The sequence below is a fragment of the Malus sylvestris genome, chromosome 14 (genome assembly GCF_916048215.2).
Source record: "Malus sylvestris chromosome 14, drMalSylv7.2, whole genome shotgun sequence".
Taxonomy (NCBI): Eukaryota; Viridiplantae; Streptophyta; class Magnoliopsida; order Rosales; family Rosaceae; genus Malus; species Malus sylvestris.
Window position 1 is genome coordinate 29320321 of NC_062273.1, and position 18610 is coordinate 29338930.

The following is an 18610-nucleotide window of genomic DNA, read 5'->3' on the forward strand; positions in this document are numbered from 1 at the left end:
TAAAATGAAATGTGTGGATACCACATGACTAATATAAATATACAAAATCAAGGACCACAAAAAAGAGAGAAAAATCAGCAGCAGTCTGCAGACTATTGGATACCAAAACTGGCACACTTCTCAGACCAGAGTCAGAGAGAACTGAGAAAACTCATTTTACCAAAATACCCCTCACCTTCCCATCTAATCACATCCATACATTAAAATATAGAAGAAATTCAGATACCCTTAAACCCTGCAACTAAAGCACAACCATAAACTGAAGGTTAACAGAGCATTAACTCAGTAATACGGTATTAATTAAACCTTAATTAACTACTAGGGGATAATAAATAATTAAGATGGATGAGATGAGATCAACGGTGGTGAGGGCAGAAGGTGACCAAGAAGTTCCCGCGAGTGCAGGTGGCGATGCTGGTGGGGTCGTCGTAAGCGTACGAGTAAGCCTTGGGGCACGCCGCCTTGAAGATCTTGGAGTACGCCGTCGGCTTGCACGACTGAGGGCTGCCGAAACTGCCGGTGCAGCAGTACCTCGGAGAGTTGAAAGCAGAGCAAGCGCTCTTGCACGCCACCACCTGGCGGTTGTCGTGGGAGCGGACTTGGAGGCCGACAGGGCACATCATGTTCAAGTCGCTGACGCAGCCGGCGTAGCTGCACTTGCCGGAGCCCTTAAACGGGGTGATGGAGATGGCGAGGTTGTAGCCATCGACGAGGCTGACGTCGTAGAAGTCTTGTTCGTTTCCGAGGGTGATTTCCGCTAGGGTGGCGGGTGGGGTGCCGCCTAGGCCGCTGCAGAAGAGGTTTCCGCCGCAGTCGCCGGTGGCGCAGCGGCCGCGGCCGGAGGCATCGAATGTGCAGCCGTGGCGGCCCCAGAAGCGGCCGGACCAGAGTGCGGGGAGGTGGAGGGTGTGGGCTTTGTTGGGTGGGAGGGTGAAGCCGCCGCGGGCAAGGATAGGCTGGCCGGCGCTCGGCTGGATGCCTGGCCACACTGGGTGGGTGCACTTGTTGTACATTGTTATTGTTGTGGCGGAGGAGACCGAAACTGCATTTAGGTCACACGAAAAACATCATCAAGTTAGAAAACCAACTTGGTTTTTGAAAAAATAAATGCACAAGAAACGAAATCACATTTTGTTTGAGAAAGATAAATACAGACTATAGAGTAATGATTTTCGCACGCTCATTTTCTCGTTCTGCACATCTCTGTTTAGTTCTATCGTTTGATTCTTTTGAACAAACAAAGACGAGTAATAAACAAGAGTGTGCAGAAAGAGATCAGATCGTGCGAAAATTACTTCCCTAAGCCATAAACCTTATATATAGATATATGTGTATACATACCTAAAATGTAGAGAAATAGGAGGGTGGGGAGCATGAGGGGGAGGCTAGTCTTCAGCAATGCGGCCATGGCTGAGACTTGAGAGATTATAAGAGAAGAAAACAGGGTTGCTCTGCTTCTGCAAAAGCCTTCTCTGTAAATTCATGGAGATGGGGAGGGGTTTTATAGAGAAAGGAAAAGGGGTAAAAGTAAAGTAAAATGAGAATGGTAGGGTAACTGCTAATTACTCGAGAGCGAATGGTGGGTAACATTTTTTTTAAATGAGCAAAAAACGAAGAAGGTTGAAATGTGCGCCTACAATTTGGGAAAGGGATCCTTGTGTCACGGGCCGCATGTTAAAAACAAAGAAAATGCCCAAGACATCATATATCTAAGCCCATGAAGCCATGTCTTCATGGAAGCTTCTGGAACGTCCCGGAGAAATCAAGAACATGGCGGAGCATTCAAGATAATCTAGGGCATTCCGGAACATTCCACACAAGTGTACATATTTAAGCCTCACCTAGAATAATCTAGATTAGGCAAGTTGTATCTAGAACTATGCTAGATATTTTTGGATGTAAGTAGGGGATTCTAGAACCCTCCATTGAGGAGGTGACTTAGGCCTATAAATAGGAGGTAAGGCCATTTGGCCAAACCATCCAAGAATCCAAGAATTGTAAAGCTCTCTTAACTTTCAATACAAAACTTCCTTTCTCCCATCTTCTAAGTGATCTTAGCATTCTCCAAGCTATCTTAGCTTTCTTGGTGATTCGATCCGGGGAAGCGAGGCTTCGAAGGCTTACTTAGCTTGTTCATCGAGGTATTCAAGTCTAAGTGCCGCACGGGCGGAAGGCTTAAAGAGTCATCCCGTGACAGCTGGTATCAGAGCCAAGCTCGTGAATCACTTGAAGGAAAGTAGGATATGGCAAGTGGAGAGATGGTGTCTGGAGTCTCCGACCTAAGGGAGCGTACTGCCGAGGTCCAAGACGTTGCCAAGAGCAAGCCAAAGTTAAAGGACTTGCAAGCATCGATGGAGACCATGGAAGAGCGACTCGAGAAGGTGGAACGAACCATACTCGAGTTCGATACTCGACTTGATGAGGACGTTGTCGACAAGGAGGAAATCCAAACCATGGTGGACAATGGTAAGGATGAACTGCGTGGCTTGGTGGAAGGGCTACGAGATGAGCTCCTTGGCGCTCTCAACACCATGGCAGACAAGATGCGGAGGGAAGTCCAGGTTCACCTTGACAACATAGAGGCAAGGTTTGTGGCGCTTCAAGAAGAGATAAAGGACACAAGGGAACTTAAGGGGGATGTGGCGTTTTGTAAAGAAGCAGTCGTGAAGCAATTCGTGCAAGGGTCGAGGGAAATCAAGGCGTTGGACTCCAAGGTAATCGACTCCTTTAAACCCAAATCCTATAATGGGAAGAGGGAAGCAAAGGAGCTCGACACATTCGTGTGGAACGTGGAGCGATACTTCAAGTACCTAAAGCTTGAAGATGACGAGTCCAAAATCTCAACGGCAACCATGTTCTTAGCTGACAATGCCCTTATGTGGTGGCGTCGCCGAAGCATGGAGATTGAGCAAGGTACGTTCTCTCTCACCACTTGGGATGAATTTAAGAAAGATCTTATGTTGCACTTCTATCCCCAAAATGCCAAGTACGAAGCCAAGGAGAAACTAAGGTGGCTCAAGCAAACGGGGAGCGTCAAAGACTATGTCAACGCCTTCGTGAGCTTGTTATTTGAGGTGCCCAACATGTTAGAGGAAGACAAGCTCATGTACTTCCTGAGTGGACTGCAAAATTGGGCAAAACTCGAACTACAAAGGAGACACGTGCAAACATTGTCTGATGCCATTGCCGCCGCCGAATCCTTGATTGAGTTTAAATCAAGCCACCAAGGTGATTCCAAGTCCACGGGGAAGAGGGGTAACCATGAGAGAAGTGGGGGAGAACATAAGCCGAAGGACAAAGCCGAGACAAGTAAATCGAAGGAGAAGAGAGCCGATAAGCATGACAAAGGCAAGGGTAAGTCTTGGCAACCCACTTGTTACCTATGCGACGGCCCTCACATGATGCGAGATTGCCCACAAAAGAAGGCCCTTAAGGCCATGGCCTTCAAGGAGGACAAGGCCGAGGAGAGTAACGATGCAACGATGGGATGCATCCGTCTACTGAATGCCATCCAGACAACCCTCCCACAACCTAAGGCTCAAGTTGGGGGAGGATCATTGTTCGTCGACGTCAAGACTGGTGACAAGACGACGCGTGTGTTGGTGGACACGGGAGCAACACACAACTTCATGACGTCGGAGGAAGCCACAAGGCTTGGCCTCCGAGTCACAAAGGAGCCCGGTAGCGTGAAGACGGTAAATTCCGCTGCCACCCCCATTGTTGGAGTTGCGCGCAATGTACAAGTAGACATTGGCACATGGAAGGGAACGATCGACTTCACCGTAGTCAAGATGGACGACTATGGCGTAGTCATTGGGTTAGAGTTCATGGACAAGGTACGAGCCTTTCCCATTCCCTTCTATAATATCTTCTGTATCCTAGCCGACGGAAGACAACCTTGCCTGGTGCCATTGGAAAGGCAAGCCAAGAAGTGTACCCAACACTTGTCGGCAATTCAATTTGCCAAGTCTTGGAAGAAAGGCGAGGCCACATTTCTTGCAACCCTAATGTTGAATGAAGGGGAGGAGAAGCACGGGCCTTTGCCGAAACAAGTGGAAGACGTCCTTGTGGAGTTTGCGGACGTGATGCCTAAGGAACTGCCAAAGAAGTTGCCACCAAGGAGAGAGGTCGACCATGCAATTGAGTTGGAGCCTGGTGCTAAGCCTCCCTCCAAATCACCTTATAGGATGTCGCCACCCGAGTTGGAGGAATTGAGGAAACAACTCAACGAGCTACTTGATGCTGGCTACATCCAACCCTCCAAGTCCCCATATGGTGCACCCGTCTTGTTCCAACGCAAGAAAGAAGGTAGCCTAAGGTTGTGCATCGACTATAGAGCATTGAACAAGATTACGATCAAGAACAAGTACCCACTTCCGTTGATCGCCGACTTATTCGATCAACTTGGTGAAGCAAGGTACTTCACAAAGTTAGACTTCTCCACAGCTTTTCATCCCCAAACCGATGGACAAACGGAGCGGGTTAATGCATTGTTGGAGACTTATTTACGGCACTATGTTAGTGCCAATCAACGAGATTGGGCTAAGTTACTTGATGTTGCCCAATTCTCTTATAACTTGCAACGTTCGGAGTCGACGGGGAAAAGTCCGTTCGAGTTGGCTATAGGGCAACAACCCTTGACCCCGAACACGGTCGTGACTGGCTACACGGGGAATAGTCCAGCCGCTTTCAAAACCGCTAAGGAGTGGCAATTAGCCCACGAACTTGCTCGAGCTCATTTGGAGAAGGCTTCAAAGAAGATGAAGAAATGGGCGGATCGCAAGCGAAGGAATGTGGAGTTCCAAACTGGCGACCAAGTCTTTGTGAAGCTCAATGCGTCTCAGCACAAGAGTACTCGTGGCTTGCACAAGAGCTTGTTGCGGAAATATGAGGGACCATTCCCTATCATCAAGAAGGTTGGCAAAGCCGCGTATGTTGTGGAACTCCCACCCCGCCTCAAGTTTCACCCGGTGTTCCATGTAAGCAACTTGAAGCCTTATCATGCAGACAATGAGGAACCAAGCCGAGGTGAGTCTCATCGAGCACCCCCTTTGATGACGGAGGCATTTGACAAAGAAGTGGAGAGCATTGAAGCCAAGCGTGTCGTGGTGCGACCAAGACAACCAAAGCATGTGGAGTACTTTGTCAAATGGAAGGGGCTACCATACTCCGAAGCAACATGGGAGAAGGAGATGTCCTTATGGCAATATAAGGACTTGATTCAGACATTCGAGAGGCAAGAGTCGACGAGGACGTCGACGGCTTAAGTGGGGGAGGATGTCACGGGCCGCATGTTAAAAACAAAGAAAATGCCCAAGACATCATATATCTAAGCCCATGAAGCCATGTCTTCATGGAAGCTTCTGGAACGTCCCGGAGAAATCAAGAACATGGCGGAGCATTCAAGATAATCTAGGGCATTCCGGAACATTCCACACAAGTGTACATATTTAAGCCTCACCTAGAATAATCTAGATTAGGCAAGTTGTATCTAGAACTATGCTAGATATTTTTGGATGTAAGTAGGGGATTCTAGAACCCTCCATTGAGGAGGTGACTTAGGCCTATAAATAGGAGGTAAGGCCATTTGGCCAAACCATCCAAGAATCCAAGAATTGTAAAGCTCTCTTAACTTTCAATACAAAACTTCCTTTCTCCCATCTTCTAAGTGATCTTAGCATTCTCCAAGCTATCTTAGCTTTCTTGGTGATTCGATCCGGGGAAGCGAGGCTTCGAAGGCTTACTTAGCTTGTTCATCGAGGTATTCAAGTCTAAGTGCCGCACGGGCGGAAGGCTTAAAGAGTCATCCCGTGACACTTGGATCCCTTCCACCAAGTTTACCAAGTTCATCTATCCAGACTATTGAAATTTATTCAAACGGTTAAAGTTATTATAATTTTTAAAGAGGTCTTCTGTTTGTAGCTGTTGGATTAAATTTCAATGGTCCAAATAAATGAACTTAATGGACTTGGTTAAAGGGATCCGTATAATTTGTATGTAATGAAATTTAAAAGTCTTTTTAAAAATGATTTTTAACATGATTCCAAATTTTGGTTTTTAAAATTTAAAATTAATAGTAGTGATTTTTAATATTGTTTATCGTATATCATTTTGATCATTCTTCAAATTTCTATTATATTGAAGAAATCACAATTCAAATGGAGGGGTTGATTTAACAAAAATACTTTTAATTAACAGAGATTTTTTACTAAAGGATCAAAATGATTGACGGTGGATAATCTCACAAACCACTTCTATTGATTTTAAACTTTAAAGATCAAAATAAGTTATTTCAATCTCAATAATCATTTTGACTGAAAAAGACTTGTTCAATGAAATAGTAAGAGGAGAGAGAGGACTGGGTAATGCAGCGCCATGTTGAGTTTTTTTTTTTCAGTGTATCTAAGAAACGAGGTAGGAGACCAGCTGTTATAATTCAAATGAAAATATAATTTTCTCTTTATTTATATAATAACATATAGGGGTGTGATATTATTCACACATCATTTTTTACTTACTTCATATCTTTTTAGTTTTTAACCGTCGGATCGGATGAATTAAAAAAGATCAACGAACATAAATTAGGGAATGTGCTTACATATAACGTATCGATCTCGTGTTTTAGGTATATAAAAAAAATATCTACAAGGCAGGTTGCAATTGCAAGAGGTGAGTGGGTGGTGACTGACAAACTGCTCAAACTTCAAGAACGTTGTCAGAGGGTCAGTGGGGGAGAACTTGTCAGTATCCAAGAAAAAAGAAGCCTAAATAGTGTGGTACTTTTACACATTCACATGGCAGTAGCCTAGGAGGAATCAAACTGGTACTGCATGAGGCTTTAGGAAATAATAAACAAAAGTGAAGGTACTATTGGTACAATGGTTTCCAGTGGATTTGGATCCTCTTCGAGGCAATGCCTCGGGATCCTCCTGATCGGACAATACAGGTAGTTAAATTTTGATCTAACGGTTATAATTATTACAATTTTTAGAGGGACATTCTGTTTGTAGTCATTTGATCAAAATCCAATGACATGTGTTGTCCGGTCAGGAGGATCCCGAGGTATTGCCTCGAGAGGATACAAATATGTTCCTAGTGACTATCTACTGATTTGGATCCTCTCCTGAGCTTAGGAGGCTGAGCCTCCTGAGCAAATCACAACAAAGAATCCCTTTAAAAATTGTAATAATTGTAGCTGTTGGATCAAAATTCAACTATCCGTGTGATTTGCCCAGAAGGCCTCTTAAGCTCAGGAGATGATCCAAATCCACCAACTACACTTGGAATATCTCATATAGACGAAGTTATATAGATAGATCGCAAAGGGTGATCTCCGTATATCGAATTAACATTAGTGTTATAGAAATTAAATTTAAAATGTATGTTTCGCATATAATGGTATCCCATTTAAAGCTGCGGGTTAGACTTTTCTTGTCGTTCTTTTCACAAAATGGTAATTCAGCCATAACACAAAAAACGCAAAAACCATTATTCATAGTTGAATTCACCTTTTTAATACGATCTTTCAGTCTTACGACAATAACACTTATTTTATCTAACACATAACAATGCATGATTAGATTTAGATAATAGGACAGCACCAACACATGATTCGAACTTGAATGAATGATTCGTGTTGCGTTCCCCAATTGGCATACTCTCAAGTTTGCAAGTTTGCAAAATTGAGCGTGTACATAAATCTTTGTCCCCTATCAACTCTTACCTCAATAGGAATTTGAAAAAAAATCAATTGCAAGCATTAAATATTCTGCATTCATTTTGTGCGTAGGGTTTTTGTGGCCTCTCTATTATTATTTGACACATGTTAAATTTATAACAATAAAATTAAAAAAAAAAAAAACTTATTAACACATAACAATTACAAAAACTCACCGCTAAAAACGAATGTAAAATATTTGAACTAATCATTAAAAATGAAAAATATAAAGCTGTAAGCCTCTGAGGGTGCACCACCTCGAAACTCTCATCGAGTCATTTGCCCTAATAGACTTTGTTGGAATTATTGTCGCTTATAATGAACTATGCATGGTGCAGTCTGTAGAGATCTAATTTAAGTTGATTACCTTATTATTTTATTCGATTAATTAATCTTTTGTATTTTTCCATTTTTTAAAGATTATATTTACTTTATATTACACAAGAGCGTAAATTTGACATCATGATCTTTTCACGAAAAATAGTAGATAACTTGTGACAAAACTCGGTTATACGATTCCGAGTCTTTTAGATTCAGGATAGTTAGTTGGGTATTACACTTTACTCGTGATCACGATTAAGCAGATTCATAGCTTACAAAATATTGAATTCAATACCTTTTTTTGTTTTTTTACGAAACTACTATTCTCACTATTCCACTGTACCACTTGTCATGGTTAACTTTGAGATCATGATCAAACCCACAATACATTATGTGTTGTTATTTGTTAATAATATACGCATGAATGAGAGGATGTAATTTTGCATTTTGTCCACGAGAACGTGTTCAGATTCAGACATGTGATCATGGGCCCAGTCACAACCAAATAACTTAATTTTTATAGAAATAGGCCCAAATCCTTGAACTAGATATGTTGGGTGGGCTAGGTGGATTCTTGCTGGGCTCAGTGTTTTAACTTTTCAGAGCTTTTTTGTTGCTCTGTGGGTTTGGGCTGTACCAGGCCTGGAGGGTTGATCAAGGGTGGCATTTCCATTGTGAGAGAAAATTTTGGGTAACATCGACGGACCATCTAGTTATAGTCTGACCACTATATATCGACAAACATATCGACATGTTAAGTCATTATTGTCATATTATTCATAGGGGTGTGATATCCACACACCCAATTTTACTTCTCATATACCTTTTTAATTTTCGGCCGTCGGATCGGATGAATTGAAGAAGATCAACGGACAAAAATTATTAAGGGTGTGAGAAGTAAAATAGGATGTGTAGATAGCACATCCATATTCATATTATATGGATGATTTGATATGCTTCAGTTTCATTATCTTGTTGGTAGACCTAACATGACAGCGTGACTCAAATTTTCTCCCACTCTCGAATTAATTTAATATCTATAAGCTCAAATTCGAGAACAAATAACACGAAACTGTGAATTTCTTCGCACGTAAAGATAAATATTTGACACTCGGGGAGAATTTAAGGAAAGAAACAATTGTTTTTCAATTTTTTTTTTCTTGGCCAAACAGAGATAAAGTGGTTGAAGCTACCGAGATTAGCCTAACCGTGAAGATGCGTAGAGTGATGGACATGAATAGGATAGATTCACGGTTCAAAATCCTTGAATGTAACCATGGCTGGCAACAAAGCATTGGAAAAGAAATACAATAACAACAAAGCGTTATTTCTCTAAGTGGATTTGTTATATGTATCCTAAAACGTAATTTTGTATATAATTCATTATCATAAGGATTCGACGTGACAATAGAAAACCGATTGTCGACAAAGTTCAATAGAGAAAGAAATAATAAATAATAAATAAAAGAGGTCGAACTTTCATGAAGATATTCAAATATTGAGTGTCAGATGGAGGGAGAGAGAAGCAGACTAGTCGTCTGTGTAGAGAGAAGAAGACGACCTCATAAGTCGTATATAAGAAAGGAAATAGTGAAAACATGGTGAAAAATAATTTAACCAAATAAGGCAAAAACTTGTGGTCTCACTGTCCCTCCCACCTTCCCACGTATATATCTTGTCTAAGCACTCTAGGTATTGTCAATATCTCCTCCTGCGGCTACCCAGCTTTCTTGCTGATTCCGTACCAGTAATTAACAGCCTCAGTCAATTCTCTGCCACCTACGTACATTTTAATTCTGTTTTCTTTTTCCTTCAAACTCCATATGGTAGATTTTTATATAACAGCCACAGGAGGCTAGCTTTATCTTCCATTCTTTGATGGGAGAAGGGGTTGTCACATCATGTTTAACCAACTACTAATATTCCACAACATATTTTGGTTTGAAACAGTAGAAAAACTTGTGTAATGATATTCAGATCGCGTCGTTCTTTGGGCATCTTTTATAAGAACCTGAAACCTTTCTGTGTTAGAATACTCCAAAATTTATTTGATTGTATTGTGTGTGAACGAGATGACCTAATACCGTGTATTGAATATTACTCTCTCAAGTGGGCTACTAACACACGCACAAAAGCGTACCTATATGATTGTGACTTAATATGCATGATGAGATACCATACACCTGTGTGAATACATAGCTAGGGGACCATTTAGCTTGTGCATGCAAGATAGGGCAAAAAGCTTTGCCTGCATATACTGCCAAATCAAGGACAATCTTTTATGTCGATAGCTCTACCAATGCATTTGATAAATTGCCATTTTATTGTGAAGGGAAAGGTCCGAAAGGAGAGTTAAGTAAAACAGTTTGGTACGTGTCGGCAAAATATGTAATGACAGAGAGTATTCTATACACACACATATTACACATTGTCATAGTTATATTCGTTGAATGATTGTTAGTATACGTTTGTCCTACTGTGCAGATAAATTTGAGTAAATGGATCGTGGACTTGTTTGGTCCATGCACGTAGTGTTTTACATATTCAAGTAACATGCAGGTTCATCGTAAATATTATCTTCGTTGTCATGCATGAGTATAATTCGACGTTTCTTTATAAATATATCACTAAATCAAAGAGTAGTTGGTTGGTATTCTATATTTACTGTATATATTTCGACGAGGGTGGATGTACATTGGAACCCAGGTGATTTGAGGACCACCTTGAGGCCGAGAAACAAGCATGTGAAGGTCCTCTGGGGATATGAGTCACTTTTGTGTCTATCAAGTGTTTGATCTAAAGTTATCTAAGCATATCTCAACAGCACTCGGTAGGTTTCTTCGACAACACTCGACAAATGCTCTTAATAGCACTCATTAGATTGCTATGAGAAATTTCGATATTTGTTGACATGGTTCGGCTGACGAAAACAAGTTCACCAAGTGTTGATGAAATGCATCGAAGAATAAACTGAAATTTGTTTGCGTGCTTTGCGCTATGTTTATATCTACAAAATTTGGACATTAACATTAGAACCTCCAAAGTTCAAATCATGAATCAACCATTGTATATTAGTAGCTATACTTACAAATTTTATAACATATACTTGTGTTGAATTTCAAAGTTTATTATATTAAAACTGTGGATTAATTGGTTTCTTATAGGAATCTCTCTCTCCCCCTCTGGACAGAAACATATTTATGAGAGAGTATTACTGTAACTGGCGGATGACCTATATTGCAAATAAATTTGGCTGACTTTTAGACAATGTGAAGCTGCATTTGCATTTGGCTAACACTAAACTGTGAAAACTGCAAAAGGGGTGTCATTGCATGCACGAAAGAGAGAGACCTGAAATGCATGTAAATATATGTGTGAGAAATCTCATGTGTCTGCAAATGGTTAAGCGATGAGGCGCAGAGACTGTAAAAAGTACCGACACAGGGTGTAAAACAGTGAAAAGAGAGCTAAATGGCGAGCAAGAAATTAACAAAATCAAAAAGGACGACGCTAATTGCCGAGGAGGAAGAGGAACCAAATATTAAGGGAAGAGATCTTCATTTTTTTTTAATCATAATGGGGATTAATACATCGAATTTTAACTATTCGAATTGTGTATTTTTCAAGTTGTACTTCATAAATCATCCTTGCAAAATATTAGTCAAATTGAAAATATTTAAGACATCTAATTGGGTTCAAAGAAATGAACGAATACTTTGTTATATAAGAAATAATGAAATTTGATATTAATAATTAAATAGACAAATAATTTCGAATTGAATTGAATTTTTGTAAGGATGATATATGAATCGAGATTCGTTGAAATTCGTGGAGTGAGCCCCACACCTAATCCTTATTTTTTTTAAAATGAGGATCCCTTTGCACACACACATATATATATATATATATATATATATATATATATATATATATATATATGCATGTAAATATCTCATCCATCTTCTCTCTTTGTCAAGCAAACGCATATCGATGAGATTCTACGTACTACTACTGCTATAGAGTACTGCACCTGTTAAAAAATTTCTAATTTCTAAAGCTAGCTAGCCGCGGCTCTCTCTCTCTCTCTCTCTCTCTCTCTCTCTCTCTCTCTCTACGCGTTCTTGTCAAGATACCAACAAAACTCTAAAAGTAAGTACCTTATAATTAGCTCCCATTTTACTTGTCCCTCTTAGTTAATTATCTTGGTTGATCTCTCTCTAATTTTACTTGTAATGATTAAATATCTTGATAAACCTTGGAGGGTGCTAAATGGTCTATTAAAATAAGAGTGGTCATATCCACACCATTTTTGTCTTCTGTGCACACAATTCAATTTTCTGCCTTTGGTCGAAAGAATAAAAGAGGATCAAAAGACATAAATTAATAAGGAATGTGCTGAAGATAAAAAGAGGTGTGTGGTTAGTAACTCCCTTGAAATAAAATGATGCAATTTTTTTTTTAAATAAACAAACTCTCAATTAGTGGCGAAGCCAGTAATTGGCAGGGGGAGGGGCGAAGTTAAAAAGTGCAAGGTTCAAAAGAATAGCAACAATCATTTTATATAGTAATGTCTTCCATAATTTATCAATACAAACAAATTACAATTGTTGCCGATGAGGTTTCATATCATGAAAACGTCGCATAATAGGTTCATTATCAATAAAAACAAATACATCTCTCTCAATGTAAACAACCATGCTATCACTCAACCATTGATCTCCCATTTTGTTATACAATAGTGTTTTCACAATCTTCATAGCAGAAAAAGCTTTCTCCACTGAAGCGGTTGCAACTGGTAACACCAAAGCCAATGTAAGAAGCTTATACACTAATATATAGCTTGCACACCTCCCGGTCTTCACCAACCCATTTGCAAGATCACCAATTCCTCTCAATGATGAAAACTCACTATGCATCTTCATATCGTGAATGTAATTGTCAAGTTGAATTGGAATATTCATGAGGTCCATACGATCAAAATCTTGAGGATAAAGTTGAGTTAGACGAACAATTTTTGCTTTGTCAAAAGATACAAAATTATTCACCAGACTCAAACATGCCATACAAAGAAGCAACTCGGTGTTTACCTCATTGAAGCAATCATTCAATTCCTTTAATTGCGTATCAAGGACTTGAAAATAGAGGTCCACACGATAGTAATGGAAGTTTGTGAGTCTTGGAGATTTACGCCTTGATTTTCCGGGTACGAAATGCAAATCCTCCATGTTAGGAACGACAATATCATGCTCTTGACAAAACTTTTGTACATCATCAAGCAAGTCCCCAAAGTCATCATCTCTCAAGGATTATAGTCTTTGCTTGCATACTTCCACTAACGCCATTGCATTCACAATATCTTGATCTTTCTTTTGTAATGCTTGTGATAACTCATTTGTAACTCTCAATATGAGTCTCATATAAAAAAGGTGAAACACAAAATCAAAAGTTTGTATGTTATGGAATAACTAACTTGTTTCACCGAAATTGTCTTGGTTGGTATCTTCTTTAATCCATTCAAGCACCTCCACCACAGCTTCAAACATGACAATAATACTAACTATAGTACCATAATGTGAGTTCCAATGTGTATGACAAGGACGCATGAGACTGCTCTCTTGATTTAACCCTCTACCCGTTTCAAGATCACCAATATCAAGAGCTTTCTTAATTTGTTCTAGTTGTTTCTCTCTAAATGCATCACGATGCTTACACGATGATCCAATAGTATTGACCAAAATACTAGCATTGTTGAAGAAAATGACGACACCCTTAATTCCCTTTGTAACGGCTACAAGAGCTAGTTGAAGTTGGTGTGCAAAACAATGAACATAAAATGCTTGAGGATACTTGCTCAAAATCTTTGTTTTAAGGCCATTTAGCTCACCTTTCATATTACTAGCTCCATCATAGCCTTGTCCCCGTAACTTGGACATAAATTTGTTGTAGTAAACAATCTCTCAATAGTCTCTTCAAGCGAGCTACTAGTTGTAGAAGAGACATGTTGCACACCCAAAAACTTTTCAATTGCTTCTCCTTTTTTGTTCACATAACGCAATACCACCACCATTTGCTCTTTAGTTGAAGAATCACGTGATCCATCAACCAAAAGAGAGAAAAAATCACCTTCCATATCTTTAGTGATTGCATCTATACTTTCAATGGCACAAGCACAGACAAGGTCTTTTTGAATATCGGAAGAAGTATACTTAAGATTCTTGGGAGCATTCACTACTACAATATTAGCTTTAGGTGGCGGATATTAGAAAATCATGTCGGATAAATTATATTCGACACATCATTTAATTACTGGCGGATATTAGAAAAATCCTGTCGGTTATATCCGACATAAATTCCTAGCGGATATCAAGAAAATACTGGTGGATATTTACTGGTGGTATTTTTGAATCTTTTTTTTAAATATTTTTTACATATTCTGGCGGTTTTTAAGTTAATGGTGGCGGTTATAACCGACATAAATTGACTATTTTATTCTTTTACTTTATGGCGGTTATTATTTTAGTATTCTGGCGGTTATAACCGATATAAATGAAAATTTTATTATTTTAAAATGTTATATTGATTAAAAATAAATAAATAAACACATATTTTAAATTTTTTTTTTCACTCGTGACCCTAAAGTCTAATGAAACCCAATTCCCACAAGCCATAAATTTTCTGAGAGAATAATAACAACAGACTACAATCTAAAGCTCTATCATTTTTGTAATAAGGATTATGCTCCCTCACAGGCAAGCAACAAGATACAAAGAAATTTAAACAATTTTTTCCAATGCGTCACAATGCACATTGTCTGGCACATAAACACACATGAACATCTGGTGTACTTTATCATGTCTGATTTTATTATTTTAAAATGTTATATTGATTAAAAATAAATAAACACATGTTTTAAATATTATATTTTTTGCGATTTTTTACACATGCTATCTCATAGTATATACGAACATATTTGACGGTTGGATTGTTGAAACTAGTTTTGTAGAATGCATATCAAATTGATAGATTTAACAAACACTTAAGAGTTAATGTTATACTTCCATTAAGTATAAAATAAGATTTATCCACTAGTGTAAATATTTTAAATTGAAGATCGAATTCATTCATTGCATTCTTATAGGATCGAGGGTGTGGGCTTTGTTGGTGAAGGGAGGGATTGGAATGGTAAAGGCATGACACGCGGGCCTGAGTAAAGGAACAGGGGACATGTAGTCCCCCCAATACATACATATATATATTTTCAAACATCGAAACGGCGCCGTTTGACTTTTAATTTTTTAATTTTTTTTTACCAGGAGCAAAACGACGTCGTTTTGGCATGGATTGATAAAAAAAAAAAAATAAAAAAAAAAAAAAACCAATATGCGAACCAGTTCACCGGAGCCAGAACAGACATGGAGGTGCTGGGTTTTCCGGTGAGGGGAAGGGCAGAACCTCCGCTCTAGCTGTGTTTTCCGGCGAAGGGAAGGGCGGCTGCCACTCCTCGTCCTCACGTGGCTTCGCCACTGCTCTCAATGGTTTATTTTAGACACTTAAATAGGACCGAGTAGTACAATATACCAGATATACAAGGAACGTATATAGCAACTTCCATCTATCTAAGAAATTCATTTGTTGTCAAATGTTACTAGAAAAGTAGGGTTGTAATTTGGTTTCATTTAGGATTAGGAATCTTTAATTATATATGTATTAGAGTTATTTAGTCCTATTGATATACGGATTAGAATTGTTTACTACGTATGTATGTTAGTTGGAGAGATTAAACACAACTTGATATAACAAGTATAATAATATAATTGTTTAAAAATTTAAACAGAAATTTTTTCCATCATTTATATTATGAATATATTTGGCTAAAAAGTTATCTTCTATCTCGTTAACTTGAAGGTGGGCTGTGAAGGTTAAACGAAGTCCAGATAGAAGGCAACGTTTTAGCCGAATAATTATTTCATAATTTCTCTCAGTCACACGCGATACAAAGCACTTGGAGTTTATAACCTGTTTTGGATTTTTCAATGGATTCCCACAGCTGCTGCTGTCGATCGTAGTAAATACTTGGAAGCCGTAATTAAGTAAGTTAACACGTCCTTTTTTGGAAGTTGTTCGATGTTTACCCCCATCCCCAGGACGTAAACTTTTACAGTTTTATTTAGTGTTTTTTCACGACCACACGGTACGTACGTCAGTTGACCATAAACGAGCAAATCTCAACGGTTAATCTCCTTATTTTATGTTAATCTAAGGCGTCTTCAACGAAGATGTCAAAAGAAAAATATCAAATGTTAATTTAATGGTTGACATGCCAATATCATATTTTCTATTTTTTCCAACTGATATGTTTTTTTGTTATAAATGATATTTATAGGACTCATTTAAAAAAAAATTAAAATAAATTTTCAAGATCTATAATTGATGTATTAATGAGACCTATACATTAAAATAATTAAAAATTATTTGACATCAACTTTTTTCATATGTCAAATTTGACATATGAAAACTTGTACGTCATGTCAATCCATATAGGATTGACATATCAATTGGAGCTTGCTTCTACCTTAAATTTGATTACATGACATTTTACTTAGAATTAGACACCTCATTTAAAGATGTTCTAAAATTTTGAACCTACACAAGCCCCGAGAGACAACCAATAATACAACGTTACATAGATGTTTCTGCCCTGATCAGGTTGGATCTGAAGGGAACAACATTCTCAATATGTACATGATCATCACAAGAAACCTGACCTCTTGAGTCCTTTGACCTATCGGGGTAAGTTTTCATGCTCAGTATATATACACAGAAAGAAAATCATTTAACCATCCATGATGGTGAATGATGAAACAAACCATAACTAACTTTGCCTTCGTGTTTAATTGCGGATAGCTTTGCTAACATGAGCTTGGCCTGGCTTCCTAAACCTTGGTGTGGCATGATTCACTTCCGTCGGTAGTTTAGCTTCACTCCATTCGGATTTTCTTTAGCTTATTTGGCTTTTGATTTTCAAATTAGTGCATCCTGACTTACAGGTCAGTCTTTCTCTCGTGATGTGTGATTTTATTTTTTTCTACCATTATGTATTTTGATGTTTCAAAGCTTGTTTGTAAGTTTCTATATTTTAGGCATTTTTCTAGAGGAGTTAGGTTCTAGGTCCCATTTTTTTTGTTCTAATTTTTCCTTTTGTTTTCAAGAGGGGTCAGGGTTAGAGGGATTAGGCTCATTAACTGTTTAAAATTGTTGTACATATGCTCATATTAATTTATCAAGAGACTAGGATTTCATATATGATAAGGTCAGCGGGAAGACAATTACACACATTACTTCCTAAAGATTCAGAATTTTGACCACTTTATTTCATTTTAAATGCTAGCTTAGGTATCACCTCCATTTTTTTTTATGAACAAATGATATTATCTACATTAAAAGGGAGGGGGTGTGGGCTTAGCCTCACAATGGGTTAGCAATAATGTGGTTCAAATTCGTCTTCGGCGAGAATCAAACTTAAGACCTCTCATTTACAAGTAAAGAAGAATACCACTAGACAGTAGTACTAAGTGGCACCTCCAAAAAAAATATTAGCTTAAGTATATGAGGGATTTATGAACACTCTTTTGTTTACAATACTCTTCCAAATTTCTATATTTATATCTTAATTATTTCATGCATGATTCATTTACTTTTTATATATGGACTGATTGCTGGATATATAGACAAGAAAAAAATGAATAAATTGTGTATGTAAACTTTTTCTTTCTTTTTTCGAATATAAATGATATTATTCACAATAAGGGGTGGGAGAGTGGGTTAAGCCTCACAATGGGTTAGCCATAATAATTATGATTCAAAATTTTCTTTGGCGAGGACTAAACCTAGACGTCTCACTTAAAAGTGAAGATGAATACCACTACACCGTAGTACAGTACTAAGTGACAATTGTGTAGGTAAACTTAGAAGGTTTTGGTTTGAAAAGCTCTAGGGTTTCTTCTAAAATTTTGTTTTTTTTTTGTCCTTTTTCTTTTCTGAAATTATTATTATTTTTGTTTCTTTTGGTCAGGGGAAAATGCGGGATTAGTTTTCAAAATAGTATGCAAATATTAATTTTATGGAATGTGGATCACATCATTACCATATCATTTGCTAAATTTGTAACAAAAGAACAAAACTACTCCCAAACCTATATTCTTGGTCACTTCAACATCAAGGTCTTTTACTCTCATCTGAAAAAATTAATTAGTTCCATCTCTGATTCCTCATATCAACATCAAACTCTCTCCCATGCAAGGTCTTTCACTCTCATCTGAAAAAATTAATTAGTTCCATCTCTGATTCCTCATATCAACATCAAACTCTCTCCCATGCATCCATCATCCAGTTATTTTGATTCCCTACAGCCGAGGACCCATATGCATCTCTCTCTCTCTCTCTCTCTTATGAATACAAATACAATCATGTATAACTCACATTACACAGATACACTGTTATTTTAATGTCTCATGCTAATGATACATCTAAAAAACAATTTACGCGTATTGTTATACTATTAATACATGATGT

At 38.3% G+C, this 18610-nt stretch overlaps 1 protein-coding gene across 1 annotated transcript; it reads right to left on the reverse strand.

The window, feature by feature from the left end:
* LOC126598792 (thaumatin-like protein) lies at positions 1 to 1499 on the reverse strand. Its single transcript, XM_050265151.1, has 2 exons — positions 1342 to 1499; positions 1 to 1042 (listed from the first exon to the last, which is right to left on the reverse strand). Exons 1-2 carry the CDS (start codon positions 1406 to 1408, stop codon positions 357 to 359), a joined length of 753 nt encoding a protein of 250 aa, XP_050121108.1. The 5' UTR covers positions 1409 to 1499; the 3' UTR covers positions 1 to 356.
* Positions 1500 to 18610: the final 17111 nt, after the last annotated feature.